This window comes from Rana temporaria, chromosome 3 (assembly GCF_905171775.1).
Source record: "Rana temporaria chromosome 3, aRanTem1.1, whole genome shotgun sequence".
Taxonomy (NCBI): Eukaryota; Metazoa; Chordata; class Amphibia; order Anura; family Ranidae; genus Rana; species Rana temporaria.
This window is the reverse complement of record NC_053491.1, coordinates 458,557,854-458,584,374: the sequence shown is the minus strand read 5'-3', so window position 1 is coordinate 458,584,374 and position 26,521 is coordinate 458,557,854. Positions and strand designations below refer to the sequence as shown.

The window sequence follows — 26,521 nt, the reverse complement described above, 5'->3', positions numbered from 1 at the left end:
TTTTGAACGGCGACGTGCGTAACGTACTTTCGTATTCCCGGACATCTTACGCAAAAAAAAAAAAATTGAAATTCAACCCGGGACTGACGGCCATACTTTAACATGGCTCGTCTAAAGTTAAGCCATGTTAAAGCAGGCTTAACTTTGCAATGGGAAAAAACGACTAGCGACGACGTAACGAACGCGAAAACCTTCGTGGATCGCCGTAAAACCTAATTTGCATACCCGACGCTGGAAAACGACGCAAACTCCACCCAGCGGCGGCCGAAGTATTGCATCCTAAGATCCGACGGTATAAGTCAATTACACCTGTCGGATCTTAGGGCTATCTATGCGTAACTGATTCTATGAATGAAACGCATAGATACTCTCAGAGATACGACGGCGTATCAGGAGATACGCCGTCGTATCTCCTCTGTGAATCTGGCCCTTGGTTTTTAGTTGCCCAGACAAAATCTTTTCTCCTTCTGTCTAATCAGATGAGAGGACCCCCATAGGTGGGGTGAAGGGCACTGTGGTGGTAAAAGTCAAGGGGCCAGATCCTCAAAAGGGATACGCCGGCGTATCTACTGATACGCCATTGTATCCCTGTTTCTATCTATGGAACTGATCCACAGAATCAGTTTCATATAGATAGGGAGAAGATCCGACATGTGTAAGGGACTTACACTGTCGGATCTTAGGATGCAGTACCGCAGCTGCCGCTGGGGGCATTTCTTGTCGAAATGCCGCTTCGGGTATGCAAATTAGCACTTACGGAGATCCACAAAGCTTTTACGCTTCGTTTTTTCTCCGTAAGTATTAGTTTTCCGTTGCAATATTAGGGCTGCTTTTACAAGGCCTAAACTGTTTAGGCCTTGTAAAAGTAGACCCTTCTATCCCGCGTCGCCGTCTTTTTTTTTTCAATTATTTTTTTTCCCGCCGCAACTCGTATTTTTTTTTTACGCCCGTCGCGATTCTCAAAACCCGGCGCAACGTAAAACCGCGCAAAGCACGTCGGGAAAATGATGTTGTGAGCATGCGCAGTATGGCCGGCGCGGGAGCGCGCCTAATTTAAATGGGACTCGCAACATTAAATTAGGAACGCCTTGCGCCGGCCGGATTTAAGTTACACAGCCGAAAATTTCTAGGTAAGTGCTTTGTGGATCGGGCACTTAGGTAGAAATTTTCCAGCAGTGTAACTTAAATCCGAATATTTAAGTTACACCGGCTGGCTGTGGATCAGGCCCAAGATTCGTATGGTGTATGGGACTGCACTATTCACAGAAATTGGACATTCCTTATTTTTTTTGGACTTTTATGAAAGATGGACTTATTTTGATTGATTATATAATTTTTTTTGTGTGTATTTTTTTATAAATTGATGGTCACCTATATGATGTATGCACTTTATTTATTGAAGGATAGCACCGCACCCTTGTGAGATATTATGAAGAATGTAGCAGGATGAGTAAGACATAAGCTAGCTGAAGAGATCTGGAGCCAGAAACCCTTGTGGAGGGCACTTGTCTTCGTTCGGTCTGGAGTGGATTAACCCTTTAAAATGGTAGCATAAGGAATAATTTTAACCCACATTTTCATACATTTCTACATCTCAGTTTATTCACAACATAACATCAATATAAATTATAAAAAACAGGAATAGAAAATCTATATACACATCTGGAAAATTTCCCAGAATCCTCTGTGCGAGAGAAGCCGGTCCAGTGGACAGTGTCCCTTCATTGTGTCTCATGGTGTATAGATCACCTTCTCATTCCCTCATCATCGCACACAAAAGATTAACAGGTGCTCCGTAAGAATGACATCAGGTGACCAGGTCCAAAGAAGCCAGCCTTTGTGTTGGGGGCGGAGTGTTGAAAGATGGAAGGAGGAGCTTCTGGTGCATCAGAAAAGAAAAGAAATGACAAATGTTTATGTTAGTTCATGGTTTAGCTATGATACTTAAGACCACTTTCACACTGGGGCGTTTTGCAGACGCTATAGCGTTAAAAATAGCACCCTTTAAAGCGCCTCTTAAACAGCTCCTCCATTCACTCCAGTGTGAAAGCCCGAGGGCTTTCACACTGGAGTGGTGCGTTGACAGGGCGTCAGAAAATGTCCTGCCAGCAGCTTCTTTGGAGCGCATTAGGAGCGGTGAACTCACCGCTCCTAATGCACTCCTGCCCGTTGAAATCAATGGGCAGTGCCGCCAGCAACCGCCGTACTGCCAGCGGTGCGTTTAACCTTTTTCCGGCCGCTAGTAAGGGTTAAAACCGCCCCGCTAGCGGCCGAAAAAGCGCCACAAATCTGATGGTAAAGCACCACTAAAAATAGCGGCTTTTAACGCCGACGCTCGGGGCGGCTCGGTGAGCAAGGGCTCTAAGGGGAGATTTGATAACACTGGAGCACTCACAATCTGGTGCAGTTATGCATAGTAGCCAAGCCAACCAGCTTCTAACTTCAGCTTGTTTAATTAGCTTTGGCAATAAAACCTGGAAGCTGATTGGTTTCTATGTAGAGGTGCACAAGCTGTTAGTTCTTTTCTGTTCAGTTATGTCGTGTTTCCTTATGTTATGTTCAGTTACATTACATATTTTTTTATTTCCTGTTCTGGTACATTTAGTTATAATACGCTATGTTTAATTATGTTAAAGTTAGTTTAATTACTGTTTGTTTTGTTATGCTCAGTTAGATTATGTTATATTATTTTGTGTTATTTTATGTTTCTTTGTGTTATGTTATTTTACTTTATGTTCACTTATGTTGTATTTTGTCATGTTATTATAGTGTGCCATAAAATGTTATGCTACCGTCTGTTGTATGTTACTCTATGGCCCCATACACACGAGAGGATTTATCCGCAGATACGGTCCAGCGGACCGTATCCGCGGATAAATCCTCTCGAGGATTTCAGAGGATTTCTATGCGATGGCGTGTACACACCATCGCATTGAAATCCGCGCTGAAATCCTCTGCCGATGACGTGTCGCGCCGTCGCCGCGATTATGACGCGGCGACGGGCGCGACGCTGTCATATAAGGAATTCCACGCATGCGTCAAATCATTACGACGCGTGCGGGGAATCCCTTTGGACGAATGGATCCGGTAAGTCTGTACAGACGAGCGGATCCATCCGTTGGAATGGATTCCAGCAGATGGATTTGTTGTGCATCACAGCAAATATCCGATCTGCTGGAATCCATCCCAGAGGAGATTTCTCCGCGGAAACAGATCCGCTGGCGTGTACACACCATAGGATCTATCCGCAGAAACCCATTTGCTGGGATTTATCTGCGGATGGATTCTATCGTGCGTACGGGGCCTATGTCAGTGGTTCTCAACCTTCTAGTGCCGTGACCCCTTGATAAAATTTCCCAAGTTGTGGGGACCCCTAACACAGTAAAATTATTTTCGTAGCGTGGGTTGTCAGCACCCAAGGCAAGACTAGACAAGAGTAATTTGCGCCCCTAACCCCTCCCTGAGTCCTTTTAATGGCAACTATAATCACAGGTAGTGTCACTCACTGTACCTCCGGCTTCACCGTGGTGTCTCGTAGCAGTGACACCAATGGCAAAATCAGGAGATAGGGTCTCCTCCAGCCCCTCCCCCTTTACATTCCTCAACTGTCAGATGACCTCTAGTCTTTGCCCCCCAGCCAAGCCGTGAACTGAATGGGCGCCTGCGAAGAGGCTGTGTGGGCAGCTGCGAGTTCCAGGAACAGCCCAGCTGGGTGGCCACAGGCTCCAGGGATAGCAAAAAAGCTGGGAGAGTGATGCCGGCTTCAGGAACAGACCAGGATTCGGTGACCCCTGGCAAATCCTCATTAGACCCCCAGGTTGAGAACCACTGCTGTATGTTTTATTATGCTATGTTATATTCTATTATGTTTTTTTAAGTTTTGTTTTATTATAGTTTACTATGTTAGGTTAGGGCTCATTCATACTTGCAGTTGGGAAGTAAAACCCTACAGTTGAGCCACATTTTGCCCCCCCCCAACCACTTCCCCATTCCCCCCTGTATGTGCCGGGGGTGTATACATGCAGGAATTAGACTTCCTGTCTCTTTCAGAGGGCATAGCACCTGCCATGTGTAACCCATCCCAGTGAATGAGACCATTCAGCAAGTGCCCCGCAACCGAATGCAATGCACAGGGCTGCAGCACACTAATGCTCGGTTTCAAGGGGTTAAAGCAAGAAGGGAGGAGGCGATACAATAACTCCTCAGTGCTGTAAAATGCGCTCTAGACTAGAGAGAAATCCGAATGCAGATTGCTCTTAAAAGAGTGAAGAATGTGTGAACGAGCCCTTATTACTTGCATTTCTTTTTCAGTTGTGTTACATTATGTTGTGTTGAGTTTACATTACGCTATATATTTATGTTCTACTATGTTTGTGTTTGACTTGCCATTGGTCCGGAGCATAGGCTAAGCAGGCTTCATCAGATGGGAGGTCAATCAACCACAGCTCAAGGAACCCCTAGCAACTTCTGGAGGAACCCTAGGGTTCCACAGAATGCTGGTTGAGAACAGGGCCGGACTGGGAGTAAAAACCAGCCCTGGAAAACATTTCATACCAGCCCCATAGCATTATTATACCAGCCCAACATCATAACGTCATTATTTTCTTGTTCATAAAAGAGAAAACCATACATTTTAAAGAAACATTTAAAGATCGTATTATATAAAGATAAGACAGATATGAAAGCACATAGGGCTAGGGAGATATATATATATATATATATATATACAGTGGAACCTCGGATTACGAGCATAATCCGCTCCAGGAGAATGCTCGTAATCCAAAGTACTCACATATCAAAGTGAGTTTCCCCATTGAAGTTAATGGAAACGAAAATATTTTTTTCCGCATTGACTTCAATTGCATGCAATACCGCATGTGGCCAGAGGTGGGGGGCGCCAGAGAGCATCGGAGACACTCGGAAATGTCACTTGCCACTTGTCACCAGATTCAGCATGTCACTTGCCATGCGTCCCCTGCTACCAGATTTAGTGTGTCACTTGCCACCCATCCCGTTACCAGATTCAGCGTGTCACTTGTCACTTGGACTGGGCGACAGCAGGGGGACTGGGCGACAGCAGGGGGACTGGGTGACAGAGGACTTGGCGACAGCAGGGGACTGGGTGACAGAGGACTGGGCGACTGGGTGACAGAGGACTGGGTGACAGCAGACTGGGTGACAGAGGACTGGCCGACAGCAGGGGACTGGGTGACAGAGGACTTGGCGACTGGGTGACAGAGGACTGGGTGACAGCAGACTGGGTGACAGCAGACTGGGCGACAGCAGGGGACTGGGTGACAGAGGACTGGGCGACAGCAGGGGATTGGGTGACAGAGGACTGGGCGACTGGGTGACAGAGGACTAGGTGTCAGCAGGGGACTGGGTGACAGAGGACTGGGTGACAGCAGGGGACTGGGTGACAGAGGACTGGGCGACTAGGTGACAGAGGACTGGGCGACTGGGTGACAGAGGACTGGGTGACAGAGGACTAGGTGTCAGCAGGGGACTGGGTGACAGAGGACTTGGCGACAGCAGGGGACTGGGTGACAGCAGGGGACTGGGTGACAGAGGACTGGGCGACTAGGTGACAAAGGACTGGGCGACAGAGGACTAGGTGTCAGCAGGGGACTGGGTGACAGCAGGGGACTGGGTGACAGAGGACTGGGTGACAGCAGGGGACTGGGTGACAGAGGGCTGGGTGACAGAGGACTGGGTGACAGAGGGCTAGGTGTCAGCAGGGGACTGGGTGACAGCAGGGGACTGGGTGACAGAGGACTGGGTGACAGCAGGGGACTGGGTGACAGAGGGCTGGGTGACAGAGGACTGGGTGACAGAGGGCTAGGCGACTGGGTGACAGAGGACTGGGTGACAGAGGGCTAGGCGACTGGGTGACAGAGGACTGGGTGACAGAGGATTTGGCGACAGCAGGGGACTGGGTGACAGAGGACTTGGCGACAGCAGGGGACTGGGTGACATAGGACTTGGCGACAGCAGGGGACTTGGTGACAGAAGACTGGGTGACAGCAGGGGACTGGGTGACAGAAGACTGGGTGACAGCAGGGGACTGGGTGACAGAGGACTGGGCGACTGGGTGACAGAGGACTAGGTGTCAGCAGTGGACTGGGTGACAGAGGACTTGGCGACAGCAGGGGACTGGGTGACAGAGGACTGGGTGACAGAGGACTAGGTGACAGCAGGGGACTGGGTGACATAGGACTGGGTGACAGCAGGGGACTGTGTGACAGAGGACTGGGTGACAGACGACTAGGTGTCAGCAGGGGACTGGGTGACAGAGGACTTGGCGACAGCAGGGGACTGGGTGACAGAGGACTAGGTGTCAGCAGGGGACTGGGTGACAGAGGACTAGGTGTCAGCAGGGGACTGGGTGACAGAGGACTGGGTGACAGCAGGGGACTGGGTGTCAGAGGACTAGGTGTCAGCAGGGGACTGGGTGACAGAGGACTGGGTGACAGAGGACTAGGTGTCAGCAGGGGACTGGGTGACAGAGGACTGGGTGACAGCAGGGGACTGGGTGTCAGAGGACTAGGTGTCAGCAGGGGACTGGGTGACAGAGGACTGGGTGACAGAGGACTAGGTGTCAGCAGGGGACTGGGTGACAGAGGACTGGGTGACAGCAGGGGACTGGGTGACTGGGTCCCCTTTTAGGGGATTGGTTTCTAGGGGGGGCAGCAGCCCAATTCACAGTCCTAAGCGCAGGCAGATTATTATTATTTTTTTTTTTCAAATGACACATTTTTTTTTTTTGCATTTAAAAGATAGGTGCAGAGAGTAGGGGGGAGTTGACCATGCAATGGGGAAAGAGATTATACAGTCCAGATTACAATTTGCAGGGGCAGCAAAGGTGACAGAGAAAGGGGGGTGCACCATGAACCCCCCCCTCTGTCACCTTTGCTGCCCCTGCAAATTGTAATATGGACTGTATAATCTCTTTCCCCATTGCATGGTCAACCCCCCCCCCCCCCCCTCTCTGCACCTATCTTTTCTGCCCCTGCAAATTGTAAAATCTCTCTCTCTCACACACCACCAGTGCACGGTGCACTCACACCCCCCCCCTTCCCTCTCTCAGATTATTATACAGACAGAGAGAGGAGGGGGGCCCGGGGGGGTGCACCGTTATATGGTGAGAGAGTCGAGATACAGCATACAAGATTTCATTCACCTTGTGCTCCAAGGATAGCCGGCGCCGTTCACTTCTCCTCTGCCTTCACACTGTCACGTGACTCTGCAGGAGAAACAAAGTGGGCGGTGCTGGCGCCGCACGGGACGATGGGACGTTCGGTTCCCCTGCTCGGCTCCTCCCCTCCCTCAGACACGTGATCGCTCCAGTCCACACAGAGCGGGAAGGAATCAAGGAAAGTGCAGCGGCGAGCATGGCGGCCGCAACCCGCTGGCGGCCGGCCCGCCGCTGCTTTTTATTAATAATGTGTGACATTAACATGACACTGGAGTGCAGCTAGGCATAGGGCAGGCATATAAATGCAAAGTGCGGCCGCGATGGCGACCGCGATGGCGGCCGTGGCCCACAGCTGAGCTGATTCATTTGACTGATAGCAGGCGGCCTACCGGGAATTTTCCCGGTATCCCGGTCGGCCAGTCCGGCCCTGGTTGAGAATAGCTGGCTTAGTGGATCTCTGACCCCGAGCGTGTATAGTGACACTTTTTTTACAGCAGGCTTGTTCCTGAAAGGACTGAAGCCAGTAGTTTAGATGGATAACTTGGCAGCTTGCATTTTTAGACCATTCGTCAGAGTTCATTCATTCGCGAGTAGCAGCCATACCTGTGCTAGCAGTTAGACCAAGTCATTTTTATCCCGGCAGGTACCGCAGAGGCAGCCAAAGAGCCCATTCAACACCTGGATGGTACAGAGGATGAGGGAGATGCCAGAGGCAAACAGCACCAGGGAGAACAGGGCGACATTGAAAGACACCACTCCTTCAGGGTAGACGCAGATGCTCCAGAGGTTTGTGTTGAACAGGTAATTGTCATTGCTGCAGGAGAGAAGGAAAACAACAAATGTTACCCCGTCTCTTAATAGAAGGGGCTTGGCTAAGTATGGGCAGCACTGAAAGAGCTCCTTTACTCCCTTAGTGTACTTCCTAAAAACTTTCAGGGTCCAGGGTAGGGTTGTCCCGATACCACTTTTTTAGGACCGAGTACAAGTACCGATACTTTTTTTCATGTACTCGCCGATACCGAATACCGATACTTTTTTTTAAAATGTGTCCCCAAATGCAGCCATGTCCCCCCACAAATGCAGCCATGTCCCCCATCAGATGCAGCCATGTCCCCCCACAGATGCAGCCATGTCCCCCCCATATATGCAGCCATGTCCCCCCCATATCCAGCCATGTCCCCCCCATATCCAGCCATGTCCCCCCATATCCAGCCATGTCCCCCCATATCCAGCCATGTCCCCCCATATCCAGCCATGTCCCCCCATATCCAGCCATGTCCCCCATATCCAGCCATGTCCCCACATATGCAGCCATGTCCCCCCCATATCCAGCCATGTCCCCCCCATATGCAGCCATGTCCCCCCCCATATCCAGCCATGTCCCCCCCCATATCCAGCCATGTCTCCCCCATATATGCAGCCATGTCCCCCCCATATATGCAGCCATGTCCCCCCCATATATGCAGTCATGTCCCCCTTACCTACATGCTGCCGCGCCGCCACTTGGTTAATATGGGCGGGGAACATTACAGCTTTCATTTGAATAGCTGTAGTGTTTTGCGCCACGCTGCGTATAGACACTCCCCCTTGCTCGGGATTGGACAGTTCACCCGAGCAAGGGGGAGTGTCTATACGCGGCGCGGCGGGAAACACTACAGCTATTCAAATGAAAGCTGTAATGTTCCCCGCCCGTATTAACCAAGCGGCGGCGGCGGCAGGCAGGGGGGGGCGAGTATCGGATGAGGCATCGGGGGCATTTGCGGGAGTACAAATACTCCCGCAAATACTCGGAATCGGTCCCGATACCGATACTAGTATCGGTATCAGGACAACCCTAGTCCAGGGGACACATTTGGCTGGAGTTGATATGGTGTAGGGTCTGCCTCTTATTTAGAAGTAGCTATGGTTAAAGGTTCATGGTTAAAGTGAAACTGAAGCCTTGAAATGCAAGAAGGCTGTCTACCTGCCTAGCAGAGGTATTATTGGACATGGGCAACCAGGGCACATGCTTTGCAATAACTGTTTGTTGGCAACAAAGATCACAGCTTCGGGTGGCAGGATGTTATACAGCCACCCAACACACCATATTTTTGGATGCCAGTAACACAATCTTTTGTCTAACAAAAAGCTCCAGGCTGCCGCCCTGTCTGCCACCAAGATTTCTAATGCAACTAGTGCCTACTCTTCAACTCAACAAAAGATCAAGTTGACCTGGCCTTATATAAAAGGTAAGAAGAGTGCTGAAGGGTTGCATGACAGTCTTCAGATCAAGTTACGAGCCTAGGTTCTGCTCCTCATGAGACTAATGCCGCTTACGTATGATCGGACATTCCGACAACAAAACCGTGGATTTATTTTCCGACAGATGTTGGCTCAAACTTGTCTTGCATACACACGGTCACACAAATGTTGACGGAAATTCCTAACGTCAAGAACGCGGTGACGTACGATGGCACTAGAAAAGGGAAGTTCAATACCAGTTGTGTTAGTAGAAGTTTGGTGAGAGACAATTCACGCTTTTCAGTCCATTACAGCGTGACGAATGTCCATTACGAACGCTAGTTTTACCATACCTAGCGCTTCCGTCTCATACTTGGTTCAAAGCATGTGTGGAATTTTGTGCATCGGAATTGTCCACACCCGATCGGAATTTACAAGAATGGATTTTGTGTGACAACATTTAAGTGACCGTGTGTATGCAAGACAAGTTTGAGCCAACATCCGTTGGAAAAAAAATCCACGGTTTTATTGTCGGAATGTCCGATCGTCTGTACGCGGCATTAGGATCACCAAAAAGTGCTGCATTGTTGTTACTGCAACTGCTGTTGCCTTAGGCCTCGTACACACGACCGAACATGTCCGCTGAAACTGGTCCGTCGGACCAGTTTCAGCAGACATGTTTGGTCGTGTGTAGGGCCGACCGGACAATTTTCCGGCCGAACAGACAGGTTTCCAGCGGACAACTGTTTCTTAGCATGCTAAGAAACATGTCCGCTGGAAGCCTGTCCGCCGGACATGTCCGATGGTCAGTACGAGGACCCGCGCATCGCGTCAAAGTGATTCGACGCATGCGTGGAAGCATTGAACTTCCGGGTTCGCGCACGTCGCAGCGTCATCGTCGCCGCCACGTAACCGCGTCGTCACTGTGTCGTCTGTCCGTGGGAAATTTGGTCTGATGGTGTGTACAGCCATCAGACCAAATGATCCCAGCGGACATGTCCAATGAAAACGGTCCGCGGACCGTTTTCATCAGACATGTTGGATCGTCTGTACGAGGCCTAAGAAGTGTTTCAGACAAGTCACCTGGCCTAAAGTAAAAGGTAACAAGAGTGCTGAAGGGTTGCATATTTTTCTGCCTGTAAGAACCCTTGACCATCTTCAGATCAATCCAGGAGCCCATGTGGAGCCTCAACTTATGCTCATCATGAGACTAAGGCCTCGTACACACGATAGGTTAACCAGAGGACAACAGTCTGATGGACCCTTTTCATCGGTCCAAACCGATCGTGTGTGGGCCCTATATGTTATTTAACCATAGGTTAAAAAAAAGCCAACTTGCTTTAAATTTAACGATGGATTCCTAACCGATGGGAAAAAAAACGATCGTTAGTAGGCACAAGCATCGTTTAAAAATCCATGCATGCTCAGAATCAAGTCGACGCATGCTTGGAAGCATTGAACTTCGTTTTTTTCAGCACGTCGTTGTGTTTTACGTCACTGCGTTCTGACACAATCGTTTTTTTTAACCGATGGTGTGTAGGCACGATGGACCATCAGTCAGCCTCATCGGTTAACCTATGACAACGGTCCTTCAGACCGTTCTCATCGGATGGACTGATCATGTGTACGAGGCTTTAGCCTCACCTCCAGCATTCTAATTTCCCCCCTGGTGTTCAGATGTGAATTGCCAAAGTTTCAGTTGACACAAGAGGCCATTCAACTTGACATTTAGTCAAAGGGGACCTAAAATTGATTTGGGGCTGGAGTTGGGGTCCAATGTATAGTCAAGGCTTTGAATCTGAAGGGGCTCCCAAAATTCAGTTAAAAGACTTGAGGTCACCACAAAGAGCTGCATTGCTGTTGCTGCTGTAATCTTAAAGGGTTTCAGACAAGTCACCTGGCCTAAAATAAAAGGTAACAAGGGTGCTTAAGGGTTGCATCTTTTTCTGCCTGTAAGAACCCATGATAATCTTCAGATCAACCCAAGAGCCTATGTGGAGCCTCAAATTTTGCTCATCATAGGACTAAACCTCATCTCTATCATTCTACCCCCAAGATTGTTAATTGCCAAAACTTCAGTGGGCACTAGAGGCCATGGAAACTGAGAATTGCTCATAGGGTGCCTATAACTGACTTGGGCTGGAGTTGAATTCCCATGTATAAAATTGGTGCTTGTTTTAGGCTTAGATGATTAGCAGGACTTACCTGAAATCTTCTAGCTCAGAGTCAAAGGGTCGGCCCCATTTGAGCTGCGTAAGGTTTAGTAAAGGCTTGTACTGACATACTGGTCCTTTCACCATGCCCACAATGGATACGACAAAACCGTACAGCGATCCAGCCACGCCAATAGCTGCAAAGATGATTGACAGGAACATCTACAAGCAGAAAGGGGGTATATATGTCATGCATCAATCAAAATCTTGATTGTTACGACTTTAAACTTTAACTCCAGACAAAACATTTCATGGAAACTTTGGAGAGAGAAAGGAATGGTAAGATCATCTGTCCCGTGTGGTCTCTGGAACAGGAAGTGGGAGAAAAATCTCCCCAACTCAAACATAAATGGCAATATAAACCTTCTCTACTTTTTTCTTTTTATCAGTACTGTTAGAAAAATCCCATATAATGTAAAATAATATAATAAAATATAAAATAATTCAATAATGCCAACTGCATAGTAGTACAGCATAACAATGATATTATCGAAAGGTGCTGCATAGTATAGTAGTGTGATTTAGTAATATACAATACTAGAGTAAAGCATTACACACTTCTGTATAAAATACCAATATGAAATTGAATATTAAAGTCTAACTTAATATAGTTACAAAGATTGGCATTTGTGTTATACAGCAGTATACTGTAAACCCAGATAAAGCACAATATGATATAGTATAGCATATTAATACACAATTATTTAATACTTATTTGTATTTTTTTTTGTACTGGACAGCTTTTCCCCATTTCTCCTCTAGGCAAGAATGTTGTGCGCTCAATTCCACATATGCACAGGTGTGCCAAAAGGGCTCTTACCAGCCTTTGAGACCCGGAAGAAACCTTCAGTACATCTGCAGATGTGTGGGTTTTTCCCCTCGTTCATGCACCAAGATGGCACAAGTAAGGAGGTCCCGGATCTTTGTTTTTATGTGCAAGACTAGAAGAACCGTACAACCGCATTATACAGCTAATGGCTTAATATAATTTCACTGGGGTTCCCAGGTCTACTGTACCTTTCCGACAAAGTAGTCACCCCCCCTGCTGTGCACACGTTTATCCAGTAGGGGGAGCCCGTGCAGATGTGATGAGAGCCTTAATGACCCATGCAGGTCAGATGACTCCACCTGCTCTTTCCATTATTGCACACAAGATAAGATAATTATATTGCAGATGGTCAAGTGACTTTTTTATATCACTAGAATAATGTTTTATTAGTTGTCAGGCAAGCAGAACTTTGGTCGGGTGCTGAGACCTGGAAGAGATAATGGAAGGAGACTAGGGGAGGTACAGGGTCAGGGAACGGTCAGCTAGGTCCCTGTTGTTATGGGGTTACCGCATTGGACAGGTAGTTGTGCTATTGTGTATCTAGTGTTGATTGAGTTTAAAAAAAATATATATATATATATATATATAATACCGTATTTATCGCCCTATTACGCGCTCCGGCGTATAGCGCGCACCCCTAATGTAGCCCTAAAATTCATGGGAAAAAAATGTTTTATACTTACAGTTTTGGTGTCTTGCAAGGGCGTCCATCAGCGGTCTTGTTCGGTCCGGCGTCCTTCTGCGGCCATCGTGGTGTCTCCGAGTCGAATCCCCGCTTCCCGCGCTGTGTTTGAACCACTCCGCCGACATATACCGAGCGCAGTACACTCGGGTATACTCGGACAGGCTCGGCTCCTCTCGTGTAAAGGACGTACAGGACGCACAGGACGTGACCGCGAGCGGAGCCGAACCCTGCCAGAGTGTACTGCGCTCGGTATATGTCGGCGCAGTGGTTCAAACAGCGCGGTAAACGAGTATCTGCGTATATCGCACACCCACGATTTTCAGGGCAAAAAAGTGCGCGGTATACGCCGATAAATACGGTATATATATATATATATATATATATATATATATATATATATGAAAAAAGAGAAAACTAAATATATAAATAAATGATAAAAATGTATAGGAGTGTAATGTCTTGACTGGTGTATATTGCTCCATTTTGTCACAGCAGTTGGCTGGTCAAGGGGTCTTTGGGGGAGTCAGTGAGGAATTACATGGTTATAGGATTAGTGGGGCCAATCGAAGGTATGGCGCTTCCACTTGGTTAGCGGTGGTTCTCCCAGGAGCTAGGTCCCCTGGGGGAGGGGAATATGGAAGTATGTCTAATGTCGGTACGTCTTTGAGCCGGTTGGGACGCGGCTGACCATTCCAGTTAAAAATGTGCCCTAAAGACACCCAAAGACCTCTTGTTGTTGGCCATTACTTTGTTGAATTTGCACTTACGGGTATGTTTTACGTGAAGTTATTTTATTTTTTGGTTAATAAAATTTTTGCTGATGTGGTCATATAAAACCCACTCAGTCCGTGTCTTTATTTTCATTTGTAATTGCCAAGGTTGAGGAATCCTTTCGTCAAGAGAGGGATTCCAATTTCTGACCTGTTGCTGAAAATGCAACTTTTCTGAATGCCTGACCTAAAACAAGGGCTCCAATGAGGTAAGTCGATGACTGGTAAGTATTAAAGCCAGGGTGCTGCCAGGGAAGCCTGACAGCCATAGCCAAGGGGATTTAGGCCTTGTACACACGATAGGATAGCCAGAGGACAACGGCCTGAAGGACCGTTGTCTTAGGTTAACCGATGAAGCTGACTGATGGTCCGTCATGCGTACACACCATCAGTTATAAAAACGATTGTGTCAGAACGCGGTGACGTAAAACACAACGACGTGCTGAGAAAAACGAAGTTCAATGCTTCCAAGCATGCGTCGAATTGATTCTGAGCATGTGCAGGTTTTTAACCGATGCTTTTGCATACTAACGATCGGTTTTGAGCTATCGGTTACAAGTCCATCAGTTAAATTTTAAAGCAAGTTCTCATTTTTTTGACCGAAGGTTAAATAACCTATGGGGCCTACACACGATCGGTTTGGACTGATGAAAATGGTCCTTCAGACCGTTGTCCTCTGGCGATCCTATCGTGTGTACGAGGCCCTAGAAGTCAGTTATCCACCTCTAGTGATCTGCTTTTTGATTGGTTGCTGTGGCTTAGAGCCCCAAAAATGTCATCATTCTACTTAGCTCCAGGTCAAAGCCATAGCTCCCAACCGTCCCGGATTTGGCGGGACTGTCCCTGATTTAGAGAAATGTCCCTCTGTCCCTCATTCCGGCTCATTTGTCCCTCATTTTGGTCTGATTTATATAGTTGTATAAAATGCACTTTTTATCTATCAAAAAGTGTTTTCCTGTGCTAAACCTTTCATCCAAATTCTAAATTGCAACATTTTTAAATTTTAAAACTCAATATAAAGGAACAGTAATGGTAAAAAAAAAGCCTGTGTAGATTTAATTAACCTTTTTTGGGGGGGCTTAATTCTCTTTTAAGGGGGTGTGGCAGGGGGCCTATGCCTACATTAATTTGCTAGTAGGTGTCCCTCGTTCCCATCTCAAAATGTTGGGAGGTATGTCAAAGCTGAACCCTAGGCAGATATAAAAGACATTTTTCTTTTTTTTAATGCAAGCAGTGTAGCTAACTGAAATTGACCTGGTATCACCCTCTTGCAATCCCTGTACAGCAAAGCTCAGACTAGGGGAGGGCGAGTCAGCACAAGGAGCCAAGAAGGAGAGAGCAGAGTGACAACGAGATGAGCTCATCAATCTGCTGCTTCTCCTTTCACTGTCCAGTCATAGGATAGTGGAAGGACAGGACCTGTAATGCCACGTACACACGATCGGTTTATCCGATGAAAACGTACCGATGGATTTTTCTACCAGATATCCGATGAAGCTGATTTTCATCAGTCGTGCCTACACACCATCAGTTAAAAATCGGATCGTGTCAGAACGCGGTGACATAAAACACAACGACGTGCTGAGAAAAATTAAGTTCAATGCTTCCCAGCATGCGTCGACTTGATTCTGAGCATGCATGGATTTTTGTCCGATGGATTTCCCCACAGACGATCGCTTTTTTCTATCGGTTTTTTAACCATCAGAAAATTTTAAAACAGGTTCTATTTTTTTTCACCGATGGGAAAAAAAAAAATGATTGGGCCCACACACGATCGGTTCGTCTGATGAAAATGGTCCATTGGTCCGTTTTAATCAGACGAACCGATCGTGTGTACAGGGCATTAGTGTTAAGCAGGTCTCCTGCTCCGCAAGATAGCACAATGCTATGTGGTAGAGCCTTGTGACTCCCAGGACTGGAGAAAGAGAAATACAAATCCTTTGGCAGGTAAAACTTCTCCCATATATGTATTTTATCTGTGTGTTTAGCTGTTTGCTTGGAGCTCAGATTTAAAGCTTAAAGGGTAACTCCACTTTCGTGGGGGGAAAAAATTAAACAAAAGAAAAAATAATATAGCACATATAATTTGGACACTAATCATATTGTAGATGAATGTTATTAAAATACACCTTTCCTTTTTAATCTGCAGCCGCTGTAATTTTCTGAGAATGCTTTGCAATATGGCTACCTGGAGTTGTTCTGTACACAGAGGGCCAGATTCTCGTAGATCCGGCAAATCTCTGCGGCGGCGTAACGTATGTCATTTATGTTACGCAGCCGCAAATTTTACTGGCAAGTGCTTTATTCACAAAGCACTTGCCTGTAAAGTTGCGGCGGCGTAGCGTAAATCACCTGGCACAAGCCCGCCTAATTCAAATTAGGCAGGTAGGGGGCGTGGAGCATTTAAGTTAAGCGCGTTCCCACGCTGAACGTACTGCGCATGCGCCGTCCGGAAAATAGGACGTCAAGGTTTCGACGTGAACGTAAATGGCGTCCAGCGGCATTCACGGACGACTTTTTAAATTTCGACGCGGGAACGACGGCCATACTTAACATTGGTTGCCCCTCATATAGCAGGGCCAACTTTACGCCGCGCAAACCTAACGTAAACGTCGTAACTTCACTGCGTCGACCGTGCGTACGTTCGGGAATTTGCGTATCTAGCTAATTTGCATACTCGACGGGGAAAACGACGGAGGCGACACCTAGCGGCCAAAAAAAAAAATTTATTTAAGATCCGACAGCGTAAGAGCCTTACGCCTGTCGGATCTAATGGATATCTATGCGTAACTGATTCTAACAATCAGTCGCATAGATACGACGGCCCAGATTAGGACTTACGACGGCGTACATGGTGTTGCACCGTCGTAAGCCCTTTGTGAATCTGGGCCAGAGTGTGTACTGACTACTCCCTAGAAACATAATTTCCTACTTGTGTGATTGGCTTGCCAATTTCCCCAGAAGTCTGCACCAAGATACATGTCAGATTTCAGGCATCCCCTGCAACAAAAATTTCATTTTTGGAGAGATACTTTCAATAGGAGCACGTCTGAGGTCCCTTTCACACTGAGGAGTATTTCAGACATTTTAGCGCTAAAAATAGCACATAAATAACGCCTGGAATACTCCTTCCCCAGCATTCTCAATGTGAAAGCCCGAGGGCTTTCACACTGAGGCGATGCACTGGCGGGAGAAAAAAATAATCTCCTGCAAGCAGCATCTTAGGAGCGGTAAGAGGAGCGGTGTGTATACCGCTCCTTCACATTGGAAACAATGGGACACCGCGGTAATACAGAGGCGCATTGCCGGCGGTATTAACCCTTTTCTGGCCGCTAGTGGGGGTTAATACCGCACCGCTAGCGTCCGAATACCGCCGAAATTCCACGGCAATTACGACAGTATAGCGCCGCTATACCGCCACCGCACATACTGCCCCAGCAGATTTCCACATTGGTGCCCTGCAGCTGCACACCTGACAGTTAATGATGGAACCACTCCCATTAGACCAACTCAGTACATCGATCACCCAGAGGGGAATGTTTTTTTTTCTCAACAAAAGTGGATTTACTCTTTAAAGAGTAACTCCACATCTAACTCCAAAATCTGACTTGTATCTTAGTGCAGATTTCTGGGAAAATATGTGAACCAATCACACAAGCAGGAAATGGCATTTCTGGCGGGGGGGGGGGGGGGGCTCTGTACAGAATCTGTGTACAGAACACCTCCAGGTTGCCATATTGTATTTTACAAAAAAATTATAGTTCTGTAGATAGAAAAGGAAAGGTCATTTTAATTAAAAATCAATTATAATATGACTTGAGTAGCAATTGAATATGCTATATTATTATTATTACTGTTTTAACAGTAAAATGCTATATTATTTATTTATTTTTTTGCTATTTTTTCCCCACTAAAGTGTAGTTACCCTTTCAGCTACACTTCAGGCGGTCTTCATTTCTCTTGCTTTCCACGCTCTGACTGATATACAGTATAAATATAATTAAGCCTAAAAGCAATACAATTAGCCTGTGATTGAACATCATATGCCCTGCTATGTGTAAGCCACATCCAATCAGGAACATACCCCACAGCGGTTGTTGCAGCATCCCTGCCGTCCTGTCGCTTGGATGTGAATGGCTGGAATCAGGACCTAGGGAAAAATAAAATAATAATAATAATAATGAGTAAATTCAAGAAATGAACACCTGTAAATCTTGCAAATATAATGTATGTATTATATATATACGGTGCATATACAGTAGGTGAACCCGATTTTGTGTCAATCTCGCTCTCTTTCTCGGCGAGATTGAGCACCTACGAGCCCCATCGCGGGAGCCAGCGCCGAGCTGGCTTGCCGCGATGGAGACAGAGCCGTCATAGAAGCGACGGGAGATCCGACTCGGATTCCCGCCAATTCTACACGTGTGCGGCGTTTGTTATGAATCCTGAGGGGGAAGTCCCCGCCGGATTTTAAATAAAAATCCGGCATGGGTTCCCCCCCTCAGGAGCATACCGGGCCCTTAGGTCTGTTATGGGTTGCAAGGAGAGCCCCCCTACGCCGAAAAAAACGGCGTAGGGGGTCCCCCTACAATCCATACCAGACCCGTATCCAAAGCACGCTACCCGGCCAGCCAGGAAGGGAGTGGGGACGGACGAGCGAGCGCCCCCCCCCCTCCTGAGCGGTACCAGGCTGCATGCCCTCAACATGGGGGGGATTGGGTGCTCTGGGGCAGGGGGGCGCACTGCGGCCCCCCCACCTCAGAGCACCCTGTCCCCATGTTGATGAGGACAGGGCCCCTTCCCGACAACCCTGGCCGTTGGTTGTCGGGGTATGCGGGCGGGAGGCTTATCGGAATCTGGGAGCCCCCTTTAATAAGGGGGCCCCCAGATACCGGCCCCCCACCCTAAGTGAATGAGTATGGGGTACATCGTACCCCTACCCATTCACCTGCAAGAAAAGTGGTAAAAACACAAATAAACCACACAGGGTATTAAAATAATTTATTATTCTGCTCCGGAGGCCTCCCCTGGCTTCTTTATTAGCTCTTTTACCAGGGGAAGCTTCTTCTTTGACGTCTTCGGGTGGGTGGGGGCCGCCGTCTGGTTCTCTTCCACCGCCGGGGGGGGGTCGCTTTTAAAAAAGCCCCCACCCCCCGGCGGGTTTCCTCCGGCGTCTTCGGCGGGGGGGCTTCTTCTTCCGCTATCCCGACGGGTCTTCTCCGCTATCCGGGGGGTCTTCTCAACTCTCCGGGGGTCTCCTTCTGTCTTCGCCGCTCTCCGTTGTTGACTCGGCGCACCCCGGTTCTTCGTCTCGCTGTCCGGTGTCTTCTTCCGTGCTGTACGTCTTCTCCTTCCGTGCTGTGATGAGTTCTTCTTCCGTGCTGTGACGTCATGTTCTTCACTTCTCTTCTTCTCCCGATGTTGACACGCCGGCTTTCCTCTCTGCAATGACGGGTGCGCGGGTGCATCGGACCTATATAGGCCTCACAGTCCCATCATGCTCTGTACCTACCCATGTGATACCTACCCACGTGGGTAGGTATCACATGGGTAGGTACAGAGCATGATGGGACTGTGAGGCCTATATAGGTCCGATGCACCCGCGCACCCGTCATTGCAGAGAGGAAAGCCGGCGTGTCAACATCGGGAGAAGAAGAGAAGTGAAGAACATGACGTCACAGCACGGAAGAAGAACTCATCACAGCACGGAAGGAGAAGACGTACAGCACGGAAGAAGACACCGGACAGCGAGACGAAGAACCGGGGTGCGCCGAGTCAACAACGGAGAGCGGCGAAGACAGAAGGAGACCCCCGGAGAGTTGAGAAGACCCCCCGGATAGCGGAGAAGACCCGTCGGGATAGCGGAAGAAGAAGCCCCCCCGCCGAAGACGCCGGAGGAAACCCGCCGGGGGGTGGGGGCTTTTTTAAAAGCGACCCCCCCCGGCGGTGGAAGAGAACCAGACGGCGGCCCCCACCCACCCGAAGACGTCAAAGAAGAAGCTTCCCCTGGTAAAAGAGCTAATAAAGAAGCCAGGGGAGGCCTCCGGAGCAGAATAATAAATTATTTTAATACCCTGTGTGGTTTATTTGTGTTTTTACCACTTTTCTTGCAGGTGAATGGGTAGGGGTACGATGTACCCCATACTCATTCACTTAGGGTGGGGGGCCGGTATCTGGGGGCCCCCTTATTAAAGGGGGCTCCCAGATTCCGATAAGCCTCCCGCCCGCATACCCCGACAACCAACGGCCAGGGTTGTCGGGAAGGGGCCCTGTCCTCATCAACATGGGGACAGGGTGCTCTGAGGTGGGGGGGCCGCAGTGCGCCCCCCTGCCCCAGAGCACCCAATCCCCCCCATGTTGAGGGCATGCAGCCTGGTACCGCTCAGGAGGGGGGGGGCGCTCGCTCGTCCGTCCCCACTCCCTTCCTGGCTGGCCGGGTAGCGTGCTTTGGATACGGGTCTGGTATGGATTGTAGGGGGACCCCCTACGCCGTTTTTTTCGGCGTAGGGGGGCTCTCCTTGCAACCCATAACAGACCTAAGGGCCCGGTATGCTCCTGAGGGGGGGAACCCATGCCGGATTTTTATCTAAAATCCGGCGGGGACTTCCCCCTCAGGATTCATAACAAACGCCGCACACGTGTAGAATTGGCGGGAATCCGAGTCGGATCTCCCGTCGCTTCTATGACGCACTTGCTGGGATGTGCTGTCACTATTCCAGTGAGTGCGATGTCGGCGAGATCTCGGCACCATGTCGCCGAGAATCAGCGCGATGCTGTCGTGCTAAAAACACAATATCACAAACACATACTGTATATTACTGTGCAAAAGTTAAAAAACAAAATGAAATGAAAATTTAAGCCTCGTACACACAATCGGATTTCCATCGGACAAATCCGTGGAATTTTGTACGAAGGGCGTTGGCCGTGAACTTGGTATGCATACAGACGGCAGAACTTTTTCAGCCAACATACACAAAACTATGGGGTAGATTCAGGTAGGGGCGCGCACTACTACGGATGCGCAGCATACCTTTTTTACGCTACGCCTCCGTAAATTACTTGAGCTACGAAGCATTTGCTCCGTAATTTGCGGGGGCGTTTCGTAAAAGTGGCCGGCTTAACCGCGTGTAATTTAAATGATCCCGTAGGGGGCGTGGATCATTTAAATTAGGCGCGTTCCCGCGCCGAACGTACTGCGCATGCTCCGACGGGAAAATTTCCCGACGTGCATTGCGGTAAATGACGTCGCAAGGACGTCATTTGCTTCGACGTGAACGTAAATGGCGTCCAGCGCCATTCACGATTCACTTACGCAAACGACGTAAATTTCGAAAATCGCGACGCAGGAATGACGTGTATACGTACCATTGGCTGCGCCTCCTAATAGCAGGAGCAGCCTTACGCAGAAATCGACGAACGCAAACGACGTAAAACTCGAACGCCGGGCGCGCGTACGTTTGTGAATCGGCGTGAGTATGCAATTTGCATACTCTACACTGACCACTACAGGAACGCCACCTAGCGGCCATCGTAAGAATGCAGCCTACGATACGATGGCATAAGAGCCTTATGCCAGTCATATCTTACCCCCCATTCACACCTAGGCGTATATACGCCTGTAGTGCGACGCCGCTGCAGCCCCGAGACGCCAGAGGGATGATTTTACATTGCCCTCTATGGAGATGGTTCACATCTCCACGCCGAACGCCGAACGCCTGAAAAAAAGTCCCAGACCTTTTTTTCAGGCGGCTTTCGGCGTTCGGCATAGGAGATGTGAAACATCTCCATAGAGGGGGTGAAGGCTGCATTCACAATCGCTGCGTTTTGTCGCCGCAAATCGCAGTACAAAACGCCGCTATTTGTCTCCGCAATTCGCGGGACAAAACGCCGCGATTTTGTACGCTGAAGTGTGAATGCAGCCTTAGGCTACAGTCGGCGTATCGAGCTTTCTGAATACAGAAAGTCAATACGCCGGCGCTACTTAGCAATTACGCTGCGTATCTATGGATACGCAGGCGTAATTGCTACCTGAATCTACCCTTATGTGTTTTTTTCAGCTCTTTAGCTCCACCCTTTGAGCAACTTCTGCCAATGTTGTACTATGGTTAGCATTGGTTCATTGCATGCGTGTTTGTACTTTGGATTTTTTTCCGACAGGGTTGTGTACACGTGATCGGATAATCCGACAAGACACATTTGTCGTCGGAAAATTTGAAAGCATGCTATCCCACATTTGTTGTCGGAAATTCCGACAACAATTGTCCGATGGAGTCATGGGTGTCCGCTCCATAGGGCAAGGGGGGGCAATTGACCCCCCCCCCCCTGGAAAATCGAGAAGGTGTTGAAGAGTTTTGCGGCCGCGGGCTGTCTGAGCGTTCCTGGGCCGGATGTCACACAGGCACAGCGAGCAGAGTGAAGCCGCCTCCCCCTCCAGTAATTGTGTACACAGGGGGAGGGAACCTGCTGTGCCTGTGCAGCGCTGATGGCTGATCTGAGGTACTGGATGGGGGAGGGTGGGTTTGTGCTGAATGGGGGGTCCATCGGTGCCGAAGGGGGGTCTGTGTTTAAAGGGGGTCTATCTGTGCTGAAGGGGGGTCTGTGCTGAATGGAGGGGTTTGTGCAGAATGAGGGATCTGTGATGAAGTTGGGTCCATCTGTGCTAAATGGAGGGGTCTGTGCTGAAGAGGGGGGGGGGGTCTGTGCTGAAGGGGGGGTGCATCTGTGTTGAAGGGGGGTCTGTACATTCTCTAGGCTATATTTATATGGGCATGGAGTGAGGCTGAATTATCTCAAGAGCTATTTCACACTGCCAGCTGGCCGTATTATCGGTAAAGCGGTGCTTTACGATCATTTTAGCTGCGCTATTCGGTCGCTAGCGGGGCGCTTTTAACCCCCGCTAGCGTTTAAAGAAAGGGTTAAATGCAACTGTATCGCTGCTGCCGAAGCGCCCCACCCTGAAAAAATTTCAGCGGACGCCCATGAATGGAGTGTACAAACGGTCGGATTATCCGACAAAACCCTGCCATCACACATTTGTTGTCGGAAAATCTGATCGTGTGTATGAGGCATTAAGGGTTGACCTCATATTATATGGTTTGGACAAATTTAAAGACAAAAAATCTGCAGAAAATCTAATAGTGTGTGTGGGGCCTTACACTTGCACACTTTGTACACCTGGATTACAGCCAGGTGTATGATTAACCAGTTCCCTACCGAGCCATAGTAAAATGACGTCGGCAGGACCCTTGTCTCCCTCCGGATGAACGTAATATGACGTCCTGGGCTTCCCGGCCGCCAGGGGGCGTGCGCCCGTGGCATCTCTCGGGACCCGGGTGCGCGTGCCCAGCGGCCGTGATGTCCGTGATCATGGCAGGACCATGGATCTGTGTGTAAACACACAGATCCACCTTCTGTCAGAGGTGAGGAGACCGATGTGTGTTCCCAGTACAGAGGAACACCGATCGGTCTCCTCCCCTTGTGAGTCCCCTCCCCCCTACAGTAAGAATCACTCCCAGGGAACATATTTAACCCCTTCAGCGCCCCCTAGTGTTAACCCCTTCCCTGCCAGTCACACTTACACAGTAATCAGTGCAGTTTTATAGCACTAATCGCTGTATAAATTTAAATGGTCCCAAAAATGTGTCAAAAGTATCGGATATGTCCGTCGCAATGTCACGGTCACAATAAAAATCGCAGATCGCCGCCATTACTAGTAAATTAAAATAAATAAAAATGCAATAAAACAATCTCCTATTTTGTACACGCTATAACTTTTGCGCAAACCAATCAATATACGCATATAACGATTTTTTTTTTACCAAAAATATGTAGAAGAGTGCGTATCGACCTAAACTGAGGGGGAAAAACGTTTTTTTTAACCACTTAAGACCCGGACCAAAATGCAGGTACAGGACCCGGACAGTTTTTGCGATTCGGCACTGCGTCGCTTTAACTGACAATTGCGCGGTTGTGCGACGTGGCTCCCAAACAAAATTGGCGTCCTTTTTTTCCCACAAATAGAGCTTTCTTTTGGTGGTATTTGATCACCTCTGCGGTTTTTATTTTTTGCGCTATAAACAAAAATAGAGCGACAATTTTTTAAAAAAATGCAATATTTTTTCCTTTTTGCTATAATAAATATCCCACAAAAATATATAAAAAAAACTTTTTTTTTCCTCAGTTTAGGCCGATACGTATTCTTCTACATATTTTTGGTAAAAAAAAATCGCAATAAGCGTTTATCGATTGGTTTGCGCAAAATTTATAGTGTTTACAAAATAGGGGATAGTTTTATTGCATCTTTATTAATATTTATTTTTTACTACTAATGGTGGCGATCAGCGATTTTTTTCGTGACCGTGACATTATGGCGGACACATCGGACAATTTTGACACATTTTTGGGACAATTGTCATTTTCACAGCAACAAATGCTATAAAAATGCATTGTTTACTGTGAAAATGACAATTGCAGTTTGGGAGTTAACCACTAGGGGGCGTTGAAGGGGTTAAGTGTGACCTCATATGTGTTTCTAACTGTAGGGGGGCGGGGCTGGATGTGTGACATCATTGATCGTGTTTCCCTATATCAGGGAACACACGATCAATGACATTGCCACAGTGAAGAACGAGGAAGCTGTGTTTACACACAGCTCTCCCCGTTCTTCAGCTCCGGGGACCGATCGCGGGACTCCAGCGGCGATCGGGGTCCGCGGGTCCTGCGGCCGCGGTCACGGAGCTTCGGACCCATGGCTGGGCACTTAAAGAGGACGTACAGGTACCTGCTTGTGCCCAGCCATGCCATTCTGCCGACGTATATGTGCAGGAGGCGGTCCTTAAAGGGTCACTAAAGGAATTTTTTTTTTTAGCTAAATAGCTTCCTTTACCTTGCTGCAGTCCTGGTTTCATGTCCTCATTGTTCGTTTTTGCTTTCATGTTGCTGTAAATCCTCTCTGTTTTGGACACTTCCTGGTTGCCTGTTTCCTGATAACCACAGTACTGGGAGATTTCCCACGGTGGTCACTAATCAAGGAGGTGTGATTACTGTGTGTAAAACTAAACTGGATTGGTGCTGAGGAGTTTTAGACAAAGTATCACTGCTCTCTATTGGCTGACTGCCCTCTAGTGGCTCTCTGTACATCAGAGAACCAGGAAACAACAGCAAAAACGAAACTACACTGCAGGCACATTATATGATTGTTTTTTTATCAATTTTTAATCATTTTTAAAAGGAATCAGTTAACTATTATGTCTCTATGCCCTGTAAACAGTCATTTCAGCAAAAAAAAAAAATTCCTTTAGTGACCCTTTAAGTGGTTGAAAAAAAAAATGATATTTATTAAATCAAAAAGTAAAAAATATTGTGTTGTTTTTCAAAATTTGTTGCTCTTCTTTAGTTTATTGCGCAAAAAATAAAAACTGCAGAGGTGATCAAATACCAAAAAACGAAAGCTCTATTTGTGGGAAAAAAACATAAATATTTCATTTGGGTACAGTGTTGCATGGCCGCGCAATTGTCATTCAAAGTGCGACAGCGCTGAAAATGAAAAATTGGTCTGGGCAGGAAGGGGGTGAAAATGCCTGGTATTGAAGTGGTTAATTAATTATACCAATAGTTGAAACACAGTCATTACCTGAAACAGAGACAGGTGCCTTAAAACTGGATGAGGAACAGCCAAACTCTGCTACTAAGATGAGGTTGCGGAAGTTTCATGTCACAGGTCAATCATTGACATTCCAATGCAATAGCGCAGGTAATGATAAAATCAATTGCCAACGGACCCACCCTTTAAATATTGTTTGATTTGGTATATGCACTTGCAAATAATAAATGACAATATAATCAGTACCAGTAATCCGCCTCCGATGACTCCCCCCAGGTACAGAACTTCCGGAGTCATCTGATCGCCTGGGTTTTGTATGGGTTCAGTCTTCCATCCCGGGAAAAACAGGATTATGTTGCAGACTACGGCAATGGCAGCCATAGGGTAGAGGGAGATCCCAATAAACTTGGAGCATTTTCCCGTACACATGGCGAGCAGTGGGCGATCCAAGCGTAGAGATCGGAAAAGGTGGAAGGAGACGAGACTGTGAAGAATATATTGATCTTGGTCCTTTATATCCTCACACCAGACCCAGCCTTCTGATAACAATGACTCACCTGATAGTGACGTTTGGACTGGAAAAATCAATTATTCCAGTGTCCTATGCACAATTTTCCACATTGCATAATAAACATGACAAGACATGACACGATGACCCCGAGATTCAGGCTAAAGGCTAAAGAAATATGTATGGGTAACCCAATAGACTCTAAAACATAACTTTTATTTTCATAAAGTAAAAAATTGGTTTTCTGTTGCATTTCTCAACACAAATAGATGAGCTGTGAAAACTCTGCTATGATATAGCTCAGGGGTCTCCAAAGATTTCAGTGCACCTTACATCAGGGTCCCCAACAGAGTACTACTTAAATCAGGGTCCCCATTAGGGTGCTCCTTATTATAGGGCCCCCATTAGAGTACTCCTTACACCATGGTCTCCATCAGAGTACTCCTTACATCAGGGTCCCCATTAGAGTTCTTATCACACCAGGGTCCCCATTAGGGGG

General features: G+C 47.8%; 1 protein-coding gene across 2 annotated transcripts; it reads right to left on the bottom strand.

Moving 5' to 3' along the window:
• Window positions 1-1,574: 1,574 nt before the first annotated feature.
• Window positions 1,575-26,015, bottom strand: LOC120933497 (transmembrane 4 L6 family member 4-like). Of its 2 annotated transcripts, none has more exons than XM_040346733.1 (5): window positions 25,761-26,015; window positions 17,997-18,062; window positions 11,621-11,790; window positions 7,799-8,009; window positions 1,575-1,879 (listed from the first exon to the last, which is right to left on the bottom strand). In XM_040346733.1, exons 1-4 carry the CDS (start codon window positions 25,941-25,943, stop codon window positions 7,811-7,813), a joined length of 618 nt encoding a protein of 205 aa, XP_040202667.1. In that variant the 5' UTR covers window positions 25,944-26,015; the 3' UTR covers window positions 1,575-1,879; window positions 7,799-7,810. The 2 variants fall into 2 exon arrangements, with proteins under 2 accessions (XP_040202667.1, XP_040202668.1); XM_040346734.1 differs by having other exon boundaries at window positions 1,575-1,876.
• Between the last annotated feature and the right edge of the window lie 506 nt (window positions 26,016-26,521).

What these genes read in the sequence shown, in the direction of transcription:
- LOC120933497 (XM_040346733.1), bottom strand. Translation starts at nt 25,943, where the DNA reads ATGTGTACGGGAAAATGCTCCAAGTTTATTGGGATCTCCCTCTACCCT. An exon ending in GCTGCAACAACCGCTGTGGG is followed by an intron (nt 11,791 to 17,996) that starts GTATGTTCCTGA and finishes TTCTGCTTGTAG; the next exon opens with ATGTTCCTGTCAATCATCTT. An exon ending in TCTGAGCTAGAAGATTTCAG is followed by an intron (nt 8,010 to 11,620) that starts GTAAGTCCTGCT and finishes TCTCTCCTGCAG; the next exon opens with CAATGACAATTACCTGTTCA.